The sequence below is a fragment of the Pleurodeles waltl genome, chromosome 3_1 (genome assembly GCF_031143425.1).
Source record: "Pleurodeles waltl isolate 20211129_DDA chromosome 3_1, aPleWal1.hap1.20221129, whole genome shotgun sequence".
Lineage (NCBI taxonomy): Eukaryota > Metazoa > Chordata > Amphibia > Caudata > Salamandridae > Pleurodeles > Pleurodeles waltl.
Window position 1 is genome coordinate 418,974,495 of NC_090440.1, and position 25,100 is coordinate 418,999,594.

Sequence of the window (25,100 nt, forward strand, 5' to 3'; positions counted from 1 at the left end):
CTAGAACTGTTATCTGTGACCAGCGTGGCGACCTCAAGAGATGGACTTGCTCCCACTTGTACCCAGTACTGAGAAGTGAACTCCAAGAATCAGGTGTTTGTCTGCCTCAATGGCTAGAGGGACACAACAAGCTGCAAAAGGCATTATTTCAGAAGTGACAAGTTGCAACTGGACCTGGACTTACCCCTGGTGGTTGCCTCTCATGGAATGAGTTCTGGCCACTAGGTGCTGTCGTTGAGGTCCAGGAAGCCTTAGAAACAACCAATAGGGGCTGCTCCAGAAAGTCTGAAAAGTCGAGTCATAGATTGTGGTAAAAAGAATCCAATTTTGACAGGACTTCATCAGACATAGCTTAAGTCCCCACTGGAGAATATTGAGTGCCAAAAAGGAGAATAAGGTCATGATTTAAACTTTAATGGACAGGCATTCCCAAACGTGACAGAAATCCTGTTTGCCTTACTATACAAGGTTGTTAGGACATAATGCATTTGTAAGGAGGGTAAAGGGATATATATTACATTTGCGATGGAGTATCTCTCTGTCAGATTCTAAATCAAGCCCTAAATCCCCAAATAAAGCACCCAAACCCCAAATAAACAAATCCAACAGCCACATGTACAAAGTCTTTTTGTGGACACAAGCGGGCCGATTACAAGAATTGGTCGATTTGTGAATGCAACAAGGCTTTTTTTCATGTACAAAGCCCTATTTGTGATTTGGTAACCTATTACTGAATTGCAAATTTAGTTTGTGATTCAAAATTAGGAAGGGGCATGTTTAGGGCGTCCTTTCCTAATATCGAATCACAGTGATACGTGTGAATGTTCTGTGACTGAAATGCGGTTGCAAAACATTTGCATTTTACCACCTACTTCAAGTAGGTGGAATCCCATTCGCAAATGGGTAGGGGTCCCAAAGGACCCCTTTCCCTTTGTGGATGTTTGTAAAACCATTTTTTAAAGAGCTGGCATTGGTCCCATGGACCACTCCCTACTCTAAAAAACAAACAATGAAAGAACACTTTAGCGATACACAATGGGTTTGGAAACCAAGAACTGCCTCATTATTATTCATGAGGTAGGTCTGTTTGCGCCCCACTGAGAATCGCAACATGTGTCAGACACATTTGTACATTGGTATTTGAGATTACCAAATGGTGAATCGCAAAACATCTGCTATTTGGAGATCACAAACTATTACCTTTGTACATGTGGCCTCTTGTCTTTCTAAGCCTGAGTTGGGTACGGTGTCAGAAATGATTAACCAAGCAGCCCATTAGCCACAGGACAATTGATTTTTTCTAATAAGCCATAGTGCAACTAGGCAGGGAAAACAAGCAATGATCCTGATGCCTATGGACAAATCTACCTACATGTCAGGGTTATTGATATGTTTTTGTTTTTCTTTGAGAGCTTGTTTGAGAAAAACAAACTACAGTGCAAATGGGCCAATGGGAAAATGACATTCATTTAAATTTTAGCTGGGGTTACAGTGAATCTGCCTCATCACTGGCATTCAAGACACGGAGATGCTGCTAGGCGGGCGGGGATCTAAATATCATTAGCTATCTTCCACATAGGGTCGGAAGCATGCATTTACCCAGTGGTCTGGTGTGCCACCTGCAAACGTCTAAATTACCCCATGTTCTTCCCATGGCAGTGTCTAGTAGAACCCTCTGTGAATAATATTTATAGAATTGTGTGTGGACCTCAGTGTAAAGTAGTGCAAGGATCATCTGTCACAAACTACGATTATTCTGGTCCATGGACACTGTGTTCCACATTGATTTTTTTAGCTAAATGTTATTTATGTGGTTATGGTTGCAGTATGCAAGACAAGATAAATCACAATTTAATTTGGCCATATGCTTTCTCTTTCAGATCAAGTAGCTCTTCCTGACTTTGGTGCAGGAGCCATGGAGAACTGGGGGTTGATTACATACAGGGAGACAGCACTTTTGTATGATCCCTTGACGTCATCCATCGGAAATAAAGAAAGGATACTTACAGTGATAGCTCACGAGCTTGCCCACCAGGTACTCTCACTGTTGAATGCACAAACCACAGAAAACAGACTCCATATTAATTAACAAGCCATCAACAAGAGTGCAACTTAATCTCCTGAATTAGAGACTTTTTCCAAGCCCCAGTGGATGAGATACAGAACAAGTGAAGTCCACTCCATTGGCTTTTTAGTAGGCCCTCCCCATGATTTATACTCATGAAAGCACATTCTGTTTTGTAGAACAGAGGACGGTCAGGGAACTAGTAGTGTCTATGAGAGTGAAGCTAAGGGGATGAGAAGGGAATGTTAACTACTCACAGATGACACCTCAGCCAAACTTTCAGTAACTAATGCACTCCAATTCACAGATTCTGGCAATTATATAGACAAGGATAAGGGCCTTAGATGCAGCCAAGTTAGTCAAAATAAATATTAAAAATCAAATGCTCCCACTTCTTACTGGCAAGTGAGTTACATTTCATTCTCTGTTTTGATAGAATTAGGGCCTTTATTACAAGTTCTGTTATATCCTATGGAACTTGTAAAACAGTTTGTGGTGGAGTTTTCCATCCGTCAAGGTCATAATCAAGCTCTTAGCCTTCTTCTCTTATGTGTTCTGCAAATGAACATATGTGATATACTTTACTGTTTCCATGGCTTTTTCTTCTTTCTGTTTAGTGGTTTGGTAACCTTGTGACACTGAGGTGGTGGAACGATCTCTGGCTGAATGAAGGTTTTTCCTCATATGTGCATTTCCTGGGAGCTGACTATGCGGAGAAAACGTGGAACATTGTAAGTCTTCCTCAAAATATAATCAAAGTACTGATTTTAAGATGGACATGAAGGAATTCATGACAATGTTCAATGTTAGATCGGTGAAAGTTAATATGAAGTAATCAAAGAACAATGTAAGTTATTAGATGAATATTTATTTATTATTTAGAGCTTTTGAAGAGCACTGTCGTAGTTTGGACTCTTGCTCTGAGCAAGACTGCTGGTTTAAGGATAACAGTACTTTTGTTTGTAGGCGACTGAGTCTTTCCTACAACAAGTCGCAACTGTTGTCCCAACCTTACCGGCTCACTAGCAGTACCTCACCAGAAACACAATAGTAAAAGGTGATTTATGGCAGTCGCTTACGCATGGACTCAAAGTAAGATATCTCAGGGTATGTCGTGGGTAAACGGAGATTACCCTTTTTCACAGATATATTATGTCTCATACAAACACAGGCAATGACACAGATGCAGTAAAGTTATAATAGCTTTTTATTTAACATAACTGCAATTTGCGATAAGTTGCATGGACTGCAATGATTAGGATAATGAATATAGCAAGTAACAGTATTGTGAAGAAGAGAGTCATTGTTATAAAGACCCCCACCATTTTGCAATATATGAAAGAAATATATATATGTATATATAAGATGGAATATGCCCTAATACCCTAATGAGAATAGGACTAACCTCCTACCTAACGGAGAGCTGGGTTTGCTAAACCTAATCTGCCAAAGCCGTGTCCATGAGAGGAGCCCCCAACCCTCGTTACCTTGGTATGAGGTCTCTATCTCAGACTCCGTAGGGACACGAAGACTGGGTCAGCGGCAAGATGACTGCAGCATCGGTATCAGCAATGGTGGCGATGCCCTCTGGTCGGAATCCCTCTGATTATCTGTCTAAAGTGTGATGTATTTATACAGATCTATAAGGTCCCCTGACGTAGGTGTATTCCAAAACAATAGATAACAGGCATGCTTGGGACGGCAATTAATATCAACAATCCCTCGAAAGTATAGAGAGGGAAAATCCCTAAGTGTGAACACCTACTGTTTGTTTGTCTTTGGTGCTTGATCTTGACGCCTTGGCATGGTGACACTGATAATGTAACTCATAACAAGTGGCCTAACTATAAACAAGGCAGCCATCTTAGAAGAAATAAATAATTAAATGGGCTAAGACAGAGCAAGCTAAGTAGGTTAAAAGTCGCTAGGTGACGGGGGCACGAGTCTACAAGCCAGCGGCTAAGCTAACTCATGCTATCCCATTAAAACAAACTAGGATTCACTACAGCACAGTGTGTTGTCTTTTGACTATTCCTGGGTGTTGTATACACATTATTGTCTTGCGGTGGAAAGCTAAAGTTTGATTGAAAACCATGAGTCACCGTCTGATATTTGTCTCATCCGTCCCAAACACAATGCAGCTTTGTTGTGAGTAGTGGTGAATGACAAGAATATGGTTTCAAAAATACTAAGTTAATAAAGATTGTGTCAAAAGTATCATCAGTATAAACATTTCGAGGAACAGAATATAGAAGTTAAGAATATGGTTTATGTATATATTAGTATTCTAAAAATATCATTACATATTATTGTTTTATGATTTAACTGAATATTTATTAGTTATAAACAATTTTAGGTGTTTAGTATAACTAACATTAATTGTTTTCAAAATTTTAGTAGTTTGAAATTTTTAATGTACAATTAGAACAATTTTACATTTATTTAGTAATTGATTGTGTAGTAGTGGGTTGCCGCGTTTGCTTTGCAGGGAAATAAGATTGGAGGTCATTTAACTAATAAAAAATCTTAATTTATCTTAAATAAAAAAAAAATTGTTAGATGTTTAATTGTTAAACAATCATGCAAACTATGACATTTATTAATTGGTATTTTAATTGTGTTAGTGCATTTTGTGGTTTAGAATATATATTTCATTTGTCTATATTTTAATTACAAATTTCTAATTTAATAGTAGATTCTTGCATTTGTAGGGGATTAAGTAGGAAGGTGTTTTAATTATTTCAATATTCATTAAAACTTTGCCTGGTAATTAGCAGTGTAAAATATTTAATGTACTGTTATTTTAATTACCCAATTTATCATGTGATCTTTAATGTATATATTTTTTTCTATTGTGCACTAATTTATAATTTAGTAGCAACTTGCAAACATCGCGGGGAATAGGCTGAGGAGGTATTATGTTTTTTTTTTTACAAATTCAGGTTTATGCAAAATGTTTAATTGGTAGTTATGTAAAATATTTTATTTATTATGCAATATGTAAATCATTAGTTGTGGTTAAACAGCTTGTTAATTTATTTATTGGTAGGTTAATTCAATAATAAACTTTGAAAATAATTATTGCATATTTATTGTTCATTAATTGTTATTTTAAAGTTATTATGGTTTTATTTTCATTTTTCAGAGGAAGATGTACTTATTTTAAATGTATTTATTTTGTTTTATTATGTGTTACATTAGATTTGTATTTTTCACAGCTACACTTATTTGTATGTATTATTTTAGTATGTTTTAATTATTTTGTGTTATTAGGTAATTAGGTAATTAGGTAATTAAGAATTAGAAAGCTATAGCTAACCCTTTCTAAGTCCAACATTCACCCTACTGCTGTTTAGCTTAGAGTGTGAATAGTAAACCTAATGCCTCCAAAGTCCTTCACCTTCCCTATTGTTGCTTAGATTAGAGTGGGAATAGTAAATTTAGCCCCTCTAATGTTCAACACTTTCCTTAATTTTGCTTAGGTGGAGGTAGGAATAGAACATCTTACCCTTCCAAAGTCCAACTGTTTTAGGTTACATATGTATTTTGGTTGTATATACATTTTTTGTGCTTTTATGGTATCGTTAATACGTTAATTTAATGTTTTATTTCTAATTCTTAAAGAATATATACATACATGTAGTTAATTTAATGTAGTTAATTTACATTACATATATTTTAAATAGATTACTTATGATTCCATATACTCTAAAATTTTGATATGCTTACCTTTTAGACTATTTTGTTCAACTATGTTTTAGACACAATAGCTTGCTAGTTTGCATACAAAGTTTTTGACACAGTGGCCCTCATCACGACCCTGGTGTCACAGCCAACGGGCTGGCAGTGAATACCGTCAAATTAGGAGTTGGCGGTTTGGCCGAAGCCAAATTGACGATCCTTCACCCGTCCCGCCACATTACCGTGTTCTGCCGGGCTGGAGGTGAGCACCTTCAGCATGGCGGATGGTGTGATACCGCTAGTGGTATCACGAGGCGGGAGACCGCCAGCATTTTTATGGTGGTCGGTCTGCCTGAAAAAGCTGGCGGTCTTGCACCCTGGTGACTGGATTAAGCATTCCTGTCGCCAGGATACACTCGCACACATGTCCACATACATGCACACATGCACTCACATACTCCGACACACAACCCTACCCCCACTCACCCACGCACTTGCGTCATAAACCCCCATTCACACTTACATAAACACCGCACTCACGCAAGCATTCACTTCCCCTCCTCCACTTACCCGCTGTCCCTGTTCACAAACATGCACCACCATTTCCCATCCACTCACACACTCACCACCTCCCCGTCCACTTACATACACGCAATCACCCCTTCCATTCGCTCAATCGCACTCCTGGAATTCTCCCCAAACACTCACTCACGCAGACACACACCCACAACTACCCCCTTCCCCACATGCACAGCATTCACACGCACTCACACACGCAGACATGCACACCTCACTCCCCCTGCATTCACATTCGCACTCAGACACGCAGACACACGCAGACACCCTCCCCCCGCATTCACGACATTCACACACGCAGACATGCATACACACACACACATCCTCCCCTGTCAGATGATCTGCTTACCTCGTCCGTCAGGGAGGCTATCCAGGAGGGGATGGGTCCTGGAGCTTCCACCGCTGGCAGCGCCTTGCCATCTGGACACTGCCACACCGCATTACAGGTTGTAATATGGTGTGTGATCTCTTTTTGGCATGGCGGTACCGCCTCTGCACCGCGGACTGCCAGCAAAACTGGTCTCGGATTTCCACCCGATTTTGTGCGGAAGTCAGAGATCAGTTGTATTAGGGCATTCTTAAGACCGTCAGCACTGGCGGTATTCTAGCACCGGCGACTTCTGCGGTCTTTGGAAAAGACCACCGAAGTCATGATGAGGGCCAATATTCTTGTATATCAGTATTGTGGTTCTCGATACTCTGTCATACAATCATATGTTGCTTACAGCAATTCTGCTTTTAGGCCTTCTCAGAAGGGCATGTAGTTAGGCTCTACCTCTAGATCGAGTTAAAGCTTCAACAAGTGCAGGTACACCTCAAATATGCACTTACAAAGTAGATCTATACATAGTTTTTACTAAGCAAGCATAATCTCATGTAGGACTGTTTGCAGGATTTACCTTCAGTTTGTGGAGTTATTTCATCATCTGCGCTTATGTGTTTGTGTATGTTTTTTGCATGACTGACATTTGTCTGGCCCAGTTTGGCATATATATTTGTTCAAAGCAGATATGTGATACTTTGTGTATTACTTTCAAAATTTCTTCTGGCAAGTTTGGAATTTTGTTTGTCAGCCTCATCTGTTTTTATAACGAACAGGCAGTCAAATATGTTGCTAACTACAGATTTATGCATGATGATTATAAAGTACACTATATGCCCAAAGGTCGTGCATGAACTACACATAATTTAAATAAAGCAATGCAACTTTACACAGTACTAACACACAACTCTGCTCATTAATAAAACAACAGAGCTATATTCACCCTAACAACACATTAAGGGATTCACCCAATGTATTAATACATTTTCCTCATAGAAAGCTGGCTGAAGCCTGCATCGGCACCTGACATTACCACATCATCCCCTCTAGCTACAGGATTGCCAGGAAAGACAGAATTCACAAGCCAGAAGGCAGAATTGCCATCATTCACAAGAACACCATCAGCTGCACCACACCCACTGACACATCATCATCAACATGGAACACCCGTTATTCACGCTCCATGTCATAGCAGACTTCACTCTAAGTGGTACTCCCATCTACAAACCATCAGGGCCATGTACCATCTTCACCAACACCATCAAGGACTTCATTCCACCACTCACCCTCAAAGTTTTTCTTTTTTTTTATTGTTTCAGGTATAAATATTACAGTCAAAAGCTATACAAAAGTAGCATTCAATAGTAGCAATTCATTTGCTTTGGCTGGTGGCATCGTAATGACTTGTGCTCGTCCCTTTATATTAGTCCATGGTTTGTATTATACAGAATCATACTTTGTTGCGATTGTCTTCACCAAAGAATCAGCATTACAATTGTGGCAGCCCTTTAATCTATCCTTACGATTCTAAAAGAATTACCTTGTTTAGCTAATCATTTTACATAATGTTTACATAGTGTTGGCGGACATTGCACTTATCTTGATGAACAACTGAAACTTTGACTCCTGGTATTCTTTTTAGTTACATAGCTTTGTGTTGACTTACTACTCTGCAAAATGCTGCCATATGGCTGTAAACATTTTAATACTCCCAGCTCTTTTGCATATACTTCCTTGAAATTTTTTAGTTCTTTGCATCTTATTCCACCAGTTCTGTAGCGAAGGAACCGTTTGTGTCCGACAATGTTGCAGTATTAACAATCAAGCTCCTAAAAAAGCAATAGCAATAACAAATAGTTCACATTTGGCTAGTTCACATAATTTCTTAGATAATCCAAACTGAACTAAACTTGGCTTTCCCTCAATCCTAAAATTTGAATTATGATTTATTGCCTTGTTTAGCTCCCACTAAAAGGTTGTTAATTTGGGGCAAGCTGAAAAATTATGGAGCCAATTCCCCTTCCCCTCCTGATGACAATGAAAACATTGATCCAGGATTGCTGGGAATATTCTATGCATCGCCTCAGGCATATAGTATACCACCCATTGAGAGAGGAAAGACATTCTTTAAAAGTTAGCTGCCCTCAAAGATGTATGGCCTAATGCTGAGATTATTCTCCAATCTTCATTCGAGATTACGCATTGTGTTGTTTTGGAAATTATTTCCGTAAAAACTGCAATTAATTTGCTAAGTGATCTACTAGCAATCTATACCAGTTGCCTGTACCAACTAGTTTATTCCTAATTCGAGCCCTCCATGTTGAGTGTTCTAGTGTACTTGTCATTGGTATAGTAGTACTTAGGAAATGGGAGATCTGAAAAAAACTCAAAAAGAGTCTAGTTCCCATATTCTCTACACTTATTGAGACCTCCTCCCAAGTTATATATCTACCTTTTGGTAGGAAATCACTCATCTCTTTAAAACGTTTACTATTCCATTGGCCTGTCACAGCATCTGAAAGATTCAGTCCAAAATAGTTACACTCCTGTAGATTTAAAAAGATATAGGGGGTCATTCTGACCCCGGCGGTCATGGACCACTGGGGCCAGGGTTGGCGGGAGGACCGCCAACAGGCTGGCGGTGCCCCGCAGGGCATTCTGACCGCGGCGCTTTGGCCGCGGTCAGAAGAGGAAAACCGGCGGTCTCCCGCCGGTTTTCCGCTGCCCATAAGAATCCTCCATGGCGGAGCAGCTCGCTGCGCCGCCATGGGGATTCTGACACCCCATACCGCCATCCTATTCCTGGCGGCAGAGGATGGCGGTATGGGGTGTCGTGGGGCCCCTGGGGGCCCCTGCAGTGCCCATGCCAATGGCATGGGCACTGCAGGGGCCCCCGTAAGAGGGCCCCACTTTGTATTTCAGTGTCTGCTTTGCAGACACTGAAATACGCGACGGGTGCAACAGCACCCGTCGCACCTTCCCACTCCGCCGGCTCCATTCAGAGCCGGCGTCCTCGTGGGAAGGTTGATTTCCACTGGGCTGGCGGGCGGCCTTTTGGCGGTCGCCCGCCAGCCCAGTGGAAATCCCAGAATCACCGCAGCGGTCTGACGACCGCGGTGCGGTGTTCTGGCGGGGGTACTTAGGTAAGAATCAGGCCCATAGCCTGGTGGTATTTGACACGTTTTACATAAAAAGACCGCCCTCTCACTGAGGTCACGGATATACTTTTGTGGTTTTATTCAATGCTGGGAGATTTATTGCTGATTCTGCAATCATTCTATCAACAAAAAATATGTCCAGGGCATCTTTGCTACCCAAGTAACATGCCAATTTATCCTGCAATGCGGCATGATAGTAAACTTGAAAATTAGAAAGTGCCAATCCTCCTTGGATTTTGTTGAGCTGTAAGATCGAGAGCCTTACCCTTTTAGTTTTATTCCTCTATATAAAACCTCGTACCATGAAATCCAATTCACAAAAATAGGAGCTATTGATTCTAATTGGTACCTTATTGAATAAAAAAAGAAAAAGTGGGAGTATTGACATTTTGATTAGGGAAACTCTCCCTATCAAAGTCAAAGGGAGAACCATCCATCTTTCCAAAAGTGCTTTACTTTTTTTTAGCATCCTGACATAATTTAGGTTAAATAATTGGCCATAATTCTTCGTAACATATATTCCCAAATATCTAATGGGTTGGGATGAGTTAGCCTTCTGCTGCAGACAGGGAGGGAGATTCTCAATTCCTGTGTTAAATAGGAGAACCTCTGTTTTACTTTTGTTAAGCGTGTAGCCCCCTATTTGAGTAAGCTCATTAATTCTATCCAGTAATCTTTGTATGTTATCCCACTCTGGTTTTAGATATAAAATAATATTGTCAGCAAACGGCTTTATTTTAGGCATGTCTACTATAGGCAACATAATTTCCCCGAGCTGCGAATTATATAAACCAGGGGTTCGATAAAAAAGGCAAACAATATGGGGGAAAAGGGCACTGCCCTGTCTAGTGAGGCAAAACCAAATTTAGTCAGACTATGTAATGAAGCTTCCCAGTTCACTAGATCAAAGGCTTTCTCTGCATCTAACATTATCATTACTGCAGGAATTGTATTGACCGAAAAATAATCAACTGCCTGTATTAAAAAATTGGTATTGGACAGGGCTCGAAAAATCTACTTGATCACTCACATTAGCAAGTTTTATTTTATGAGGTCAAGCTATTTTGTGATTCCACTGGACCCTTCTGGCACCCTTCTGGCAGTGGACAAAGAACAGGTGTTCTGTTCAGTCAGAAACTGAGTTAGCAATTAAGATGCCTTTAAATCTTATTCTTGTCACATTTGCTCTGTGTTCAGAGACAGAGGTCAAATATCAGTTTGTCTTCTTGCAATTGAAATACTTGTCCTTGTCACTGCAGAGTTCCAGGAGTTTGTAAGGTGAACTGTCTGACTTATGTGAAGTAAAAGGCTTTTAGTATCAGCTTTTTCCTAACACACAACATTTATATAACTAAGTCAACTTTACAAACATTTCAAAATATATTTCAGTAGCTGTGAAAGACCATTTGTTGTACCTCTGTGAGTTGAACAAATATTTAATAGGATGAAAACATGTCATAACTCTTTACTTGGTCAAGTGCAAATGATAAATGTTTTCTGAAACCCAATTGTCACAGATTACTGGTAATACATTATATATTTTTATCAGTAAAGCTGCAAGTTAGTGGGAAGGTTTTTGGACATTTCTTGGAAAATTACTGTATGTATATGACAGTGCTCTACCACATCATGCTTTGGTAATGTATTTATTAAAAGTGAGCTTTTAAACATAAACTGAAAAACACTCCTGCCCTGATGGTAAACTAAGAGGAAACCATGCATGGATCATGTGTGCCCTATATGTGTGCCAGATTTATTATACATGGAGCAAACGTTTGGTGTATTTAATCAAACAAAAGAGGATTTGTTTACAGCAGAAATGCTGAACTGACATATTTGAAGGTGCACTCGTGAGAATGAAGAAAAAGGTGACTGTAAAATACAATATTTCCTTAGGATCACACAATTTGAGACCCGTTTTCGGGTCAAGTACATTACAGTTAGGTTGAGTAGATTATTCAAGCTACTACACCTGCAGGTCTAGTAAAACAATTTTAATGTTTTTTTAGTCCTGTTGGATGACATTAGTCTGTTAGCTACGAAGCCATTTTGGTCTCTATGTATTAATTGTTGAAAAGCCGGTGTGATCCGTGATGTCCAGACCTTTGTCGAGATTTTGTGATCTGCATTGAGCAGGCAGATTGGGCGATATGAATCTGGCTTCAGCGGATTTTTATCCTTTTTTGGAAAACTCACTATTATTGATTCTTTAAAAGTCAAAGGTATTTCTTCGCTCTCTAATATATTCACCCTCAAAGGTATTTCTTCTCCCTAGAATACTGCATTGTAAATATCAGCTAGAAAAGGTACTAGCTCCTCACAGAAGATTTTGTAAAATTCTGTGGGAAAGCCCTCACCACCGCACGCTTTTGCACTTGGCAGTTTCTGGAGTGCTTCCTTTATTTCAGAGGACGTAATCTTCTGCGCTACAATGTTATTAACGGATAATGGCATCCTTGGTAACGCAATTAGCTTATGATACTGACCAATCTGTGAGGGTAAAACCGAAAAATTATCCTCATATATTGTAGAGTAATGCACCATAAATACCCGAGCTAGAGCCTTCTCCTGTGTAATGACTGAATTTGTCTCAGGATCCTGAATTTGATGAATTGTCTGTTCCTCCTGCTTTTTACGAGTAGTCCAAGTCAAGTATTTATCTGTTTGTTGACTTTCCTCATATACCTGTTGCTGATAAGTCCTTGAACTAGCTACTTCTTCGAGGATAAAATAATCCTTTAAACTACCCTTAGTTCGAGTGAGATAGCGCCTTGCCGTGTCCTGTCCCCCTACTTTCATACAATCATCTGTGGCCTTATCTATAGCCATTTAAAGCTTTTTTAACTTTGAGCTCTCACTGCAGATTCTGAGATGCTTTGAAACAGATAATATAACCTCTATCTGTAGCTTTGAAAGCCTCCCATACGGCAAACAAAGATGCAGTATACTGATTTAACTAAAAGATTTCCTGTATGAATTTTCTAATATCTGCAAGCCACTCCTGATTGCTAAGTAAGGATTCATCCAACTGCCATCTGGATCTCTCCTTGCTAAATGCCTCTAACTCTGTTGTCACCATAATTGCTGAGTGATCTGGGAAAGCGTTTGTCCATATATATGAACCATCATTCTTCAATGTAGGAGAGACTAGAAAAAAATCTATTTGTGAAGCTGTTTTATAGCGATGTGAAAAGCAAGTATAGTGAGTGGCTGCAGGATGCTCTTCTCGCCAAGGATCTATAACCTGAAAATCGTTTATTATATCCATAATTCTCTTTGTTTTAGGATTTAATTGTCTCTTCCCCGGTTTGAGGTATCTATAGTAATCTCTTGAACATAGTTAAAATATCCTCCAATAATAAAGTGGCATGTAGCACTCATTGCTATATTGTATAGTTTTACTAATGGCTCTACTTAGTCTGTGATTGGCCCATAGTAATTGACCAGGTAAATTTGAGTTCCTGATAGTAGTACCTTTATCCAGAGCCATCTTCCTTTGGGGTCTCTAATAAACTCTTTTAGAATCCAGTCAACTCTGCTACTTAAGTATATTGCCACCCCTCTTAACACCAGCCCAGATGGTGTGAATAGAGCTAATGAATACTGTTTTGGAATATACATTTGGGGTTATTACTTTTTAGCTGGGTTTCTTGAGGAAAAAAATGACTTTCGGATTGAATTATATCAACCACTTCAATTGCCCCGTATTTATACATATTTAATATTCCATTTGCATTGCAGGAAGTAAGTTTTAACATTACATTTAATTAGCCGGTTGTTTGCCATTATACAGCCTATCCTAGTGCCAGCCTGTGCATAACTGAATTTTCTCAAACTTTTACCCCTCCCACTCGAGCCCTGGCCCCACTCCCATATCTCAGCTCCCTCCCTGAGTGATCTAGAACCAAGGCCCTCCCGTCTAGGGACTCTCAGAACACCCCCCTCCCTTAGTCCCACCAAGAGCTCCTGACTTGGCTCTATTAGCGTGCTACTCTGCCCCACCCCACTACCTCTATAGTGGTGCCTTGACATGACACCGTTGACGTCAAGACATCCAGTAGGCATCATGATCTCTTACACTTCGGACGCTAGTAAACTATAAACATTTGACCTGCCAGTTTCCCTTCACCAGTAAATAACAATTGTACAACCACAATGCATAAGGAAATATTCAAAGCTCCCAATGTCACCCCATTATATTATTAGATATTTTGAACTGGAGGATTGGATTGTTGGAACTCGAACACATGTAATGGTAAGATTGGTCTTGCTGTCAGCTGGCTCTGTTAGAACATTTTGTTTTATCAGATCTGAAATTCATTTAATAACCGTCTGACCATTCTCGCGCCCTTCTGGTATCTCTGTGAACCTTAACTTAGAGTGACGAGATTGATTCTCAGCATCGCCCACCAGGTTCTGCAGATCGGCCAATTCAGACTGGTATTTGGCAATTGATGATTCCAAGTGTGATCCCCCATCTTCTAAGTCTGACACCAGATGTTCGACTTCCGTGACTATTCAATTGCTGCATGTTGCTGCTTATAAGGCTGAGCTGAGCCTCAGTCTTTCAATTAGTCTCTTGCTGTGACACTTTTAGAGCTTTAGGTTCATTAGGAATCTGAAGAAGCTGGCACTCTGTAGATGAGGAGACTTCTCCCGCTTCTTCACCTCCCTTCTGGTTCCGGGGGGACAACTGATAGTGCCCAAAACCCAGACAAGACAAAGGGCCCATGTTTCCCGCTATTTTACCAAATTCCTGATGCTGTGTCGTGACTCCTGTTTTGACTGAGCCAGAGGGTAGTGTAGAATCTGTTGACCCAGAAATATAAGGGTCTGAGCGATGCTGAATATTCAGTAGATTATGGGGCAATGGAGATTGCGAAATAGGTACAGAGTTAGATCTGGCCTGCCCCCAACCTGTGAAGTGCTCAGCCTGGAAGCGCTAGTTTAGGGGGTTCTTGAAGCTCCTTGGATCCGGTCGAGGTAAATAGTGGATAGGTCTGTAGTTGCCTATTCCTATTTTGCTGGGTACTTATAAGTTCAAGGTTCGACTGTTCAGGAAGGTGCAAGTCCTGAGGCAAGCTAAAGTTATCACTCTGAATCTGTAGGTTGTCCCTTGTCTGGCTGTCGATTACCAGCTTGCTGTACACAGGCTCCAAGATCGCGCTATTTGCATTAGAAGTTGCTTGAGAAGTGAAGGAAGAAAGTGATGTTTGAGATGGGGCTGTACCACTGAAAAGATTGAGCCTGGGATAGAAGTTTTATCTAGTGAAGATGTATGTTTGGCCTTCAAATTTCGCACTGCCTTAATATTTTTACCAGCCGAGCGTGCCTCAAGCTGTGATCCATGAGCAATCCTTTTCGTTATGTGGGGTATTATGCATCACAAAGTATAAAAGGCACCCCCCCTCATTTTTAATCCGCTAAGATGCCCCAAATCATACCCACGCCTACAGGGGCTGCTTGCGTAGCATACCAAGCTACTGCTGACCGTGAGAGAGGGCCTAATGCCAATCTCTCTAGGTGGGGGCGCTCAATTTTTAGTGCTTTTAGTGTTGCCTCGCCCACCCCACTTACTGCTGTACAGTTTTTGACTGGTGCAGTACACTTACTCCTGACTGGTCTCTGTCGTCACAGTTCAAACTGCTTTCAGGATTTCCAAATTTGCATTACCAGATGAAAAACGAGTTCTGGTTCTAAGGCTTAGGAGGGGGGAGGGTGGTTCACATGCTCCACTAGCTTCTGTGTGCCAAAAAAGTCTCAAGGAATCCTTTGTGCTTTGCCTCCCGGCATCATGCCTGTAAATCGATGTGAAACGCTCCTTCCGAAGTCAAAGGAGTTATGAACAGGAGCTGAACAGCCGGACAGTTCCCATAACGTGTCCTCCGACGATGTGCTTCTCTTCTGATGCCTCCGACGCCTCGATGTTAGCCGCTGAGCATGACGGGAGCTCCCGACGCAGTCGATCTCCACTCATGCTCAATGTTAGCAATAACATCCTACTCAAATACTTGAAGTTCTATCTGGGAGACCACATAGACTCCAACTCAAGAGTACTGATTGAAGACCTTAGAAGCCTGGGCCTTACCCAACAAGTAAAAAAATCTACTCATGTTTCTGGACACCTCTTGGACCCCATTTTCACCAATTTCAGCAACATCCGGGTCAACGAGCCAACACCAGTCCCCTGGAAAGGCCACATCAGTGTCAAGTTCAACATCCCTGTCTAGTCCAATGCACACACACCACCATCAGACTAACCTGCTGAAAATGGAACAGCATCACTGACAAGGACTAGAATAGTGCCCTGTGACACCCACAGAGACAAACATAGCAACAGCCTCCCCAAAGCCATCAAGAATTTCCACAATTGTGTCACCTCTTGTGTTGACTCCTTGGCCCCTCTCAAACACAGCACCACAACACGATCCAGACCTCAGAGCAGTTGGTACACGGAGTGACACAGACTGATGGAGCGCCACTGCAAACAAGTAGAACACAAATGGAAAATGAGCCGGGACAATGCAGACAGCAGCACTTACATATCCACCCTAAAACACTACAACCAAATGATCCAGACCACTAAACATGCCACTCTGGTGGACCACATTGATGCCAGCACCACCAGTAGCAAAGAAATCTTTGCCATTGTGAAAGATTTCACCTCACCATGGGCCACCTCCAACTCGATCGTCCCACTGCAGGACATCTGCAACAGTAGCTCTCAATTCTTCAGGAACTAAATCAACACCATATAGAGCAAACTTCAGTCCACAACCAAACCCTACAGGGATCAGTAGGTTCCTCCCAATCTCATCTCATCTAAAGACCAAGTGCTAACAACATGGCCTATCACCACCCCTGAAGAAACTGTCACTATAATGAAGTCCATCAATTCAGGGGCTCCCATCAGACCCTTACCCCACCATGCATACTCCGGGGGACTGCAGCCATTCAGTGCCATGCTCCCACCAACTCTGTATGCCTCTACCTCTTCTGCAACCTTCCCAGATGCTTGGAAACACACAGCTGTCCTCTCACTGCTGAAAAAAAATCCCATGTGAACCCTTCAACGCTCATCAACCATGGTAGATATCCCGGCTACCATTCCTGGCCAAGGTCTTATAGAAAAACATCAACAGACACCTCACAAAATACTTAAATGACCATTAGCTTCTTGTCACCACTGGTTTAAGACCCAGCCATAGCATGGAAACTGCCCTCTTCACTGCCACAAATGGCATCTGCATGACTCTGGGTAGATGAGATGCAGTGGTATGCAACCCCCAGGACCTGTCCACAGCATTTGAGAGTCTCCTATCCCATCCCCAATCGCTGCCTACAGAATGTCAGAACCCAAGGGCACGCACTCTGATAGATCTGCTCCTTTCTGATGGAGTACCTAGCCAGTCAGCTTGGCACCGTACATATCTGACACCAACAACCTCATCTGCGAAGTTCCACAAGGATCCTCTTTGAGCCCGACCCTCTCCAATTCATACATGATCCAGGTAACCAGCATCATCTGCTCTCACAATATCAATGTCCTATCCTATGCCAAAGACACACAACTCATTCTCTTCCACACCGACAAGACATCCATAACCTATATCAAGTTCAATGCCTGCATGACTGAAATCACCTTTGGATGAAGACCAGCTCTTTAAAGGTGAACACCAATAAGATTGAAATCATGATCTTCAGAAAGAGCGTGGAATCCACTGTTAAAAATTGGGTTTTTGTTGGCTGAGGTATGCACCCTGTCCACGCAGTAACCACAGTCCCAGTCAGGGTAAATTTGATACACTAAAAGTTAACCTGTGCTCACGCTCTGGTAGCTTGGCCCAGGGCAGTCAGGCTTAACTTAAGAGGCAATGTGTAAAGTAGTTGTGCAACACTTAAAAAAGTAAAAACTATGAAAACACCACACAAAAAGATACCACACAGAGTTAGAAAAATATAGTTTAATTTAATGAACAGAACAGGACCAAAATGACAAAAATCAAATAAATAGGAGTCAAGATATGAATTTTTAAAGAATAAATGTATAAGTAGCACTCAGAAGCAATAAGCACCTATTGGGAAATCTGGCTGTGCTGGACCAGGACAAAAGTCAAGAGTTCAGGCCACCTGGGATGGAGTGCAGGCTGGCTACATTACTCATGCAGGCCCCACTGAGCAACAGTACTTTAATCCATGTTGCAGCACGGGATGTGTCAATGTCCCCATGCCGTTGGGGTGTTGCACTGGATTTCTCCATGCAACTGGGGTGATACATCAATTCTGAGTGCGATGCGCCAGTTCTGAATGCAATGTGCTGCTGGAGGGGCAATGTGTTGATCTTCTGCACACAGTGGTGGCGATGTGTTGGTTCCGAAGCAGTGGTTTCAGTGGCAATGTGATTCCAGAGACACCAAACTAGGGGGTCCCATCTATTCCCAATTCTAAATTACACTTATAAATTGTAATAAGGCAATCACAAAGTAAACTCATGTGAAGGATAGGCCTTGCAGTAGGGAAAATCAAATTTAAGTTTTTCACTAACTGGCCATGTAAAACTTAAAAGTACATGTCCAACTTTTTAAATACACTGCCCCTGCCCTTGGGGCTCTCCAGGGCTTACATTAGGGGGTAACATTTGTATCAAAAAGGCAGGTTTAGGCCTGTCAAGAGGGTTAACGTGCCAGGTCACCACAGCAGTTTAAAACTGTCCACACAGGCTCTGCAATGGCAGGCCTGAGTCATGTTTAAAGGGCTACTAAAGAGGGTGGCATAGGTTCACCAGCAGCATTTAATTTACAGGCCCTAGGCACATGTAGTGCACTTTACTAGGGGCTTATAAGTAAATGAAATGTGCTTATTGTAGATACATCAATGTTACCATGTTTTAAGCACAGAGCACATGCACTTTAGCATTGGTTTTAGCAGTGGTTAAGTGCCCAGAGTCTTAAAACTAAATATAGGATCAGCAAAACATAAGGTCAGAAGGCAAAAACGTTAGTGGAAACCATGCCAAGGATGCCAGGTCTAACACATGCCTCCTCAGCCTAAAGTGGGGAGAGCTACCCAACCTCTTAGGAGTTCTCTTCACTAAGGTGGAAGAACCTGGAGAGACCTTCAACACTGGTGTGATCTGATCCAGGACAGTGTTTCACTGTAGTCAGTTCCCTGTAGAGAGATGGATCATTCCAACCATTTGGGATTCTCATTCCTCCTCTGCATTAACCATCGGAGCTGCCTGTGGTTTGCCTGATCCCGGAAGTGAGTACCAAACAGGTATGGTCTCAGCTTCTTTGAAGCCCAGACCATAGCAAGTCTCCCTTTTTTATTGCGCTCCACCTCTGTTCCCTGGGAAGTGGCTCCTACTGCCCCTATGCCATGCGCTGAGAAATATGTCTGTTCAATTAATTCTTGGGAGAAGTCAGGAGCCCTGAGCATAGGTACTGTGCACATGGCCTCCTTCGGGGTTTCAAAAGCTTTTTAGCATGCCTCTGTCCAGATCACCTGATGTGGCTGCTTCCTGGAAGTCAGCTCTGTCAAGGGCTCAACAATGGTACCATACCTCTTGACAACTCTCCTGTAATAAGCAGTGAGGCCTAGGAAAGCTATCCCCTGTGTATGGGCCTTGGGGAGTTCCCAAGGCAGAATGGTTTCAACTTTGACCTGGAGGGGCTGCACCTTGCCACCTCCCACTTGGTGTCCCAAGCAGACCACTGAACCCTGCCCTGTCTGGCACTTCTTATCCTTGCTAGTCAGGTCTGGCCTCTGCAGAGCCTGAAGCACTTCCTTGAGGCGGCACAGGTGGTCCTCCCAGCTAGAACTGAAGACTGCAATGTTGTCTAGTCAGGCGGCACTGAAGCTTTCCTATCCATCTAGGACCTGGTTGACCAACCTCTGGAAGGTGGAGGGTGGCTTTCTTCAACCTCAAGGGCATGACCATGAACTGGAAGTGCCCTTCTGGTGTAGAGAATGCAGATCTCTCTTTAGCCCCTGTGGTCAAGGCAATCTGCCAGTACCCAAATGTGAGATCAGATCTGCTTAGGAACCTGACAGCTCCATGCCAATCTATGAGCTCATTAGGTCTGGAGATGGGATATGCATCTCTCTTGGTGACTGCACTGAGCTCATGGCAGTCCAACCTATGTTCATGTGTGACACCTAGTGGGGCTGTCTTGGGGACCAACATGAATGGACTGGACCAAGGGTTTTTTAATGGCTCAATTACCTCTAATGTGAACGTCATGGGGCCCTCCTTCTTGATATTGGCTCTCACCTCATCAGACAGCCTGTACATTTTGGTCTTCAAATGTGTGCTGTCCCCAGTATCAGGCATCCATCATCTCACTCATATATCACATCTCCGCCTCAGCTATGCCCACATTCCCTATGGAAAACCAACAGGAAAGAAAGATCTCCAATTTCAACCATTGTTGGGTTATGGGCTGAGATGTCCTTACAACGTCTGCCAAAGTAAGTCAAAGTTGTATATGATAACTACCAATCCACCTTCATCAGGGCCACCTTTGGATCGTTTTTTTCAAACACTAGTGGTTGTGTATTGGGAGTATTCTGTAAAAACAAACATATACAAATACATATTTAGTCAGATCAAACCATTTCAAACTATTTCAATACATCTAGTATACTATTCGAGCCATATCACCAGAGAGAGTGTGCCACCACAAATATGTGAAATATTGTATCTCTCAGTGATTTACTAGATCCATTCTCTTCCTACATCTGAAAGTAATGTTAAAATAAGGAAAGGAAAAGGAAAGAAAGAAAAGAAATATTTAGCAACATAATAATAATAAAGAGTATTTTTTCTGTGCATTCCCAAATTTTCATGTTGTTTCTTATACGCCATTAGACTAAAACCAAATGTGCTTCTCACCTAAATTGAACTGATCACATCATGCTTAGGTGGGTACTTATTGTGCTAGCATGCGGGAGGCTACAGATGGGTTCTACTAGATGACCACGCTCCAAATATCTCTCTATGAGAATATTTATACGGGTTTCATTTCACTCAAGAACCTCAGCTGATATCACAGCCACGCTTTACAATCTCAAAAATAATGCCACCAAAAGAATCCTACTCTTTAAATGTTTATGAAATGAATAAAGCAGTAAAAACAATATCCAGGCAAATACCTTTGAAAATTCTCCACATGAGATGTTATAAAAATATCACCAGCTGGGAGCGCCTCAGACCAAAAAACCACAACCAAGATGTATTAGTCTTTTCCGCTTTGCGGTCACCGACTGGGCTACTCGTCCTCAGGTTTATTGGTCACTAAGAGGAAAGTACTAAATAACACATCCCATAATTTAACTTATACGTGAAAACATGCGCTCTAAATTGGTTAAAGAGCTTGGGGCTCATATTAAACATGAGCATTATTTGCTTGACAAAAATAAACATTGCACCGAAGTAGGATCAAAGGCTGATTAAATAAACGACCCCAACATGGTGTTAGAAAACCATCCATGTCCCAAAGTCTTCGTCATTAGTTTGTAATTAAAACCAGGGTAATCTCACGAGATACACTTTTTTTCATATAGGAGCTACCACTGATATACCCGAGTGTCCAAGTATTTTTGTACTGTGCATATTAAAACAGTGCAGGGAATAGCATCATACCCAAAATAAATGACACCGGTATATTCTACACAAACCACTCGGAAAGCTGCCTTCTATCAACTAAGGCCAAACACGTATAAAGCATGCATGCTGATGGAATCTATCCATATCAGTACCCATAAGATTTCTCCAAACTCCTAGCACCAATAGACACGCTTTCCATCGAATACCGGTTTCTATAACGTTCAACGTCAACCTCCACTATACGTCATATGGACTTCCCTTATTCTCTGCATTTACGTACTGCTGACATCAAGACACTCCCCATATCTAAACCCAGGTGCCATCTTTAAATAGTCTCCACTGAGCCTGGATGTCGGCTCACTTTTGGGAGTAATACCAACAGTGGAGCCCGTAAATATTTGAAAAGCGGGTCGACCGGTACACTTGCTCTCTTTTTTAACGTGAACATACTTCTCAAGAGGATGGGAGTACTTAGATGGGCTGTGCACAGACATCATTTTTGAATAGCCTACATCGCAACAGCGAGAGTCGATTTTAGTTCACCTTAATGAGATATTTCCGAAAAAATGCTTTTTCCAAAGTATACCGACATGCTGTTTAATCCAAATTATCTCCTCGTTAAGACCCTCCTTGACGATCCTTCACGATCAGGCTATAATTCTATTGACAACCGTCATAATGACATATACGATGTCATACTTGCTGAAATGCTTCAAGCAGGGGAAAACACCTCTGTATTTAGGAATCAAACCAACCTCTTATTGATGTCATTTCAAATTACCTTCCAAATTATCTCCTTGTTAAGACACCTCTGTATTTAGGAATCAAACCTCTTATTAATGTCATCTTAAATTACCTTCCAAGTTATCTCCTTGTTAAGACCCTCCTTCACCATATTCAGATGAAAAATACAAAATGACTCTCCCTCCTTGTGCACTTCTATGGTCCTACAACCCTGGCGTTGCTTTACTTTCTCGAGTATGAGCCATTTTAAATCTGTTTCTACGTGAGCCTTCTGCAGGCAATGCTGAACTATTGGTGCTTGCAGCTTTTTAGTTCTGATCGGTGATTTATGTTCTGCATATCTAACTCTAAACTCTCTGCCAGTTTCTCCAGCGTATCTAGGCCCACATGAACACATGAGTAAATATACCACAGTTCGACACCTACAATTCATAATTTCCTTAAGAATATCATGTTATCCCTTGTACTCCCATTTTTCAGTCTCCCATGCTGTGTCACAGGCAAGGCAAGTCCCACTTTTGAAGTTACCTTGATTGGGCGTGATGCCCCCAATCGTACTTTGATATGTGGTTCTTTCTGTCCTTAATCGTGTATGAATTTGTCCCTCAGATTGGCATTCCTTCTATATGCAAAAATTAGTCTTTATAATTTGCTTTACTCTTCATTGACATTCAAGATTTTCCAATACTTTTCAAAAATCCTTTTGACGTTAAAGTTAAGGTTAGACTGATTCATGAAACATAACAGTTTATCCTCTTGTTTTTGATTTTGTCCCTGCAAGAGAGCATCACAGTTGTAGTACTTTGCTCTTTTAAACACCTGCCTTACTAGGCACTTGGGGTGCCCTCATTGAAGGAGTCAGCCCTTCAATCCTCTGCATTACACATATATTCAGACACAGTGGAACAATTTCTCCTAATTACTAAAAATTCACCAAATGTGATGGAATCTTTCTGACAATCAAGATGAATGTTAGCATGATGAAAAACTGTATTTCTTGTTGTGGCTGAGCTGTTTGCATGAGATCAGATGTCCAAACATTCTACTTGTTCTCTCTTATAATTGGCAGTAAATTTGAAGTTCTTGGAATTTATCCACAAAATGAACTATTTCAAGTGATCTTCTTCTCCATCCCACTAAAAAAAGATGTCATCAATGAAACAGTGGCAATATTAACATTTTCTGAAAAGGGTGCCACTGCATTATAGGTATGTTTGAGTTCATATTCTCCCATGTAGATGTTTTCTACGTTGGAGGCACAACATGGCCCCATACTGATGCCCTTTATCTGTTGGTAAACCTTTGTACTAAATTCAAAATAATTGTTAAAAAGCACTATTTTCAAACATGCCAGTATGAATTGCGTTGGTAAATTGCCAAATGTTCTCTCTAATAGGGCAGTAGCACCTTCTATTGCTTCCTTCTGAGGGATGTTTGTGTAAAGTGCCTCAATGTCTGATGTGACTAGCAATTCTCTATTTGGATTAAAAGGCACCTGTTGAACATGTACCAATTTAAGTAATCATATCTCCTGTGTCCCTAATGTAAGATTCACAGGTCTTTGTCACAGGACATAGAAAAGAGTCCACATTTGTATTTATGTGACGGAATCTATTGAAGGAATAATAGGTCTAAGTGGAGGATCTCTTATATTCTTATGTATTTTTGGAACACCATAGAAGGCTGGCATCACTGGATTAGCTTTGCCAAAAAATTCATATTCCTTTTTGCATATGTATCCATCTCTCAGGGTATCGTTAGAGCGGTTTTCCACTTGTGTTTTCAGCTTATCAGATGTTGTATAACTGATTTTATTATAGTAGTCCGGAACTGCTAAAATACTTTGAATTTTTTCAACATAGTTTTCAGTATCCATGATCAAGATTCCTCCACCTTTGTTACTGGGTTTGATGGTCAACCTAGAATGTGATTGTATTTTTTTCAATGCTGCAGTTTCCTACTTTGTTATATTTGGTGTCACAGGTGGAAGGTATTTTGTGATATTGGCAAGATCTTTAGGTACCGCTTTAAAAAAAATGAACACTTCATAGCCCACCATGTCCAAGGTAGGGGTAAATTTAGACTTAGATGTGCATCCTGAAAGATTAACTTCCTGAGGTTCTGGTGTAGTCTGCAGAAAAACATATGGTAATCTTATTTTCATGAAGAAAGAGAAAGAATCTTGGTGTAATTTATAAACAGCACTCTTAATTGCAGGTACCAAAGATAGTCCTCTGGTGAGCAAAGAACATTCCCCTGGGTCATGTGTTCGAAGAAGAAATTGAAAATGGGACTAGTGCCTTCCATTTCTCCTTGACTACTCTTCATTGGGGGTCATTCTGACTTTGGCAGGCGGCGGAATACCGCTGCGCGGTCAGAAGACCGCTGCGGTAATTCTGAGTTTCCCGCTGGGCTGGCGGGCGACTGCCAGAAGGCCGCACGCCAGCCCAGCGGGAAACCCCCTTCCATGAGGATGCCGGCTCCGAATGGAGCCGGCGGAGTGGAAGGGGTGCGACGGGTGCAGTTGCACCCGTCGCGATTTTCAGTGTCTGCTTGGCAGACACTGAAAATCTTGGTGGGGCCCTGTTAGGGGGCCCCACGACACCCGTTACCGCCAGCCAGGTTCTGGCGGTCAAAACCGCCAGAACCAGGCTGGCGGTAAGGGGGTCGGAATCCCCATGGCGGCGCTGCCTGCAGCGCCGCCATGGAGGATTCCCTAGGGCAGCGGGAAACCGGCGGGACACCGCCGGTTTCCCGTTTCTGACCGCGGCTGTACCGCCGCGGTCAGAATGCCCATGGATGCACCGGCAGCCTGTTGGCGGTGCATCCGCGGTCCCCGGCCCTGGCGGTAGTCAACCGCCAGGGTCGGAATGACCCCCATTGTCTCCAAATCTGTTGATTCCTTGTCTTCAAGTAATGATGTTGAGGGTCTCGGTTGTAAAACCT

The 25,100-nt window shown here is 41.8% G+C and overlaps 1 protein-coding gene across 1 annotated transcript in view; it reads left to right on the forward strand.

Annotated features, from left to right (window-relative positions):
• The window catches only part of LOC138284181 (aminopeptidase N-like), a 280,304-nt gene that overhangs the window by 73,956 nt on the left and 181,248 nt on the right, over positions 1 to 25,100 (forward strand). Inside the window, exons 5-6 of the mRNA XM_069222678.1 lie at positions 1,881 to 2,035; positions 2,683 to 2,796. Coding sequence (XP_069078779.1) covers positions 1,881 to 2,035; positions 2,683 to 2,796 — 269 coding nt within the window. The remainder of the gene's footprint in view (positions 1 to 1,880; positions 2,036 to 2,682; positions 2,797 to 25,100) is intronic.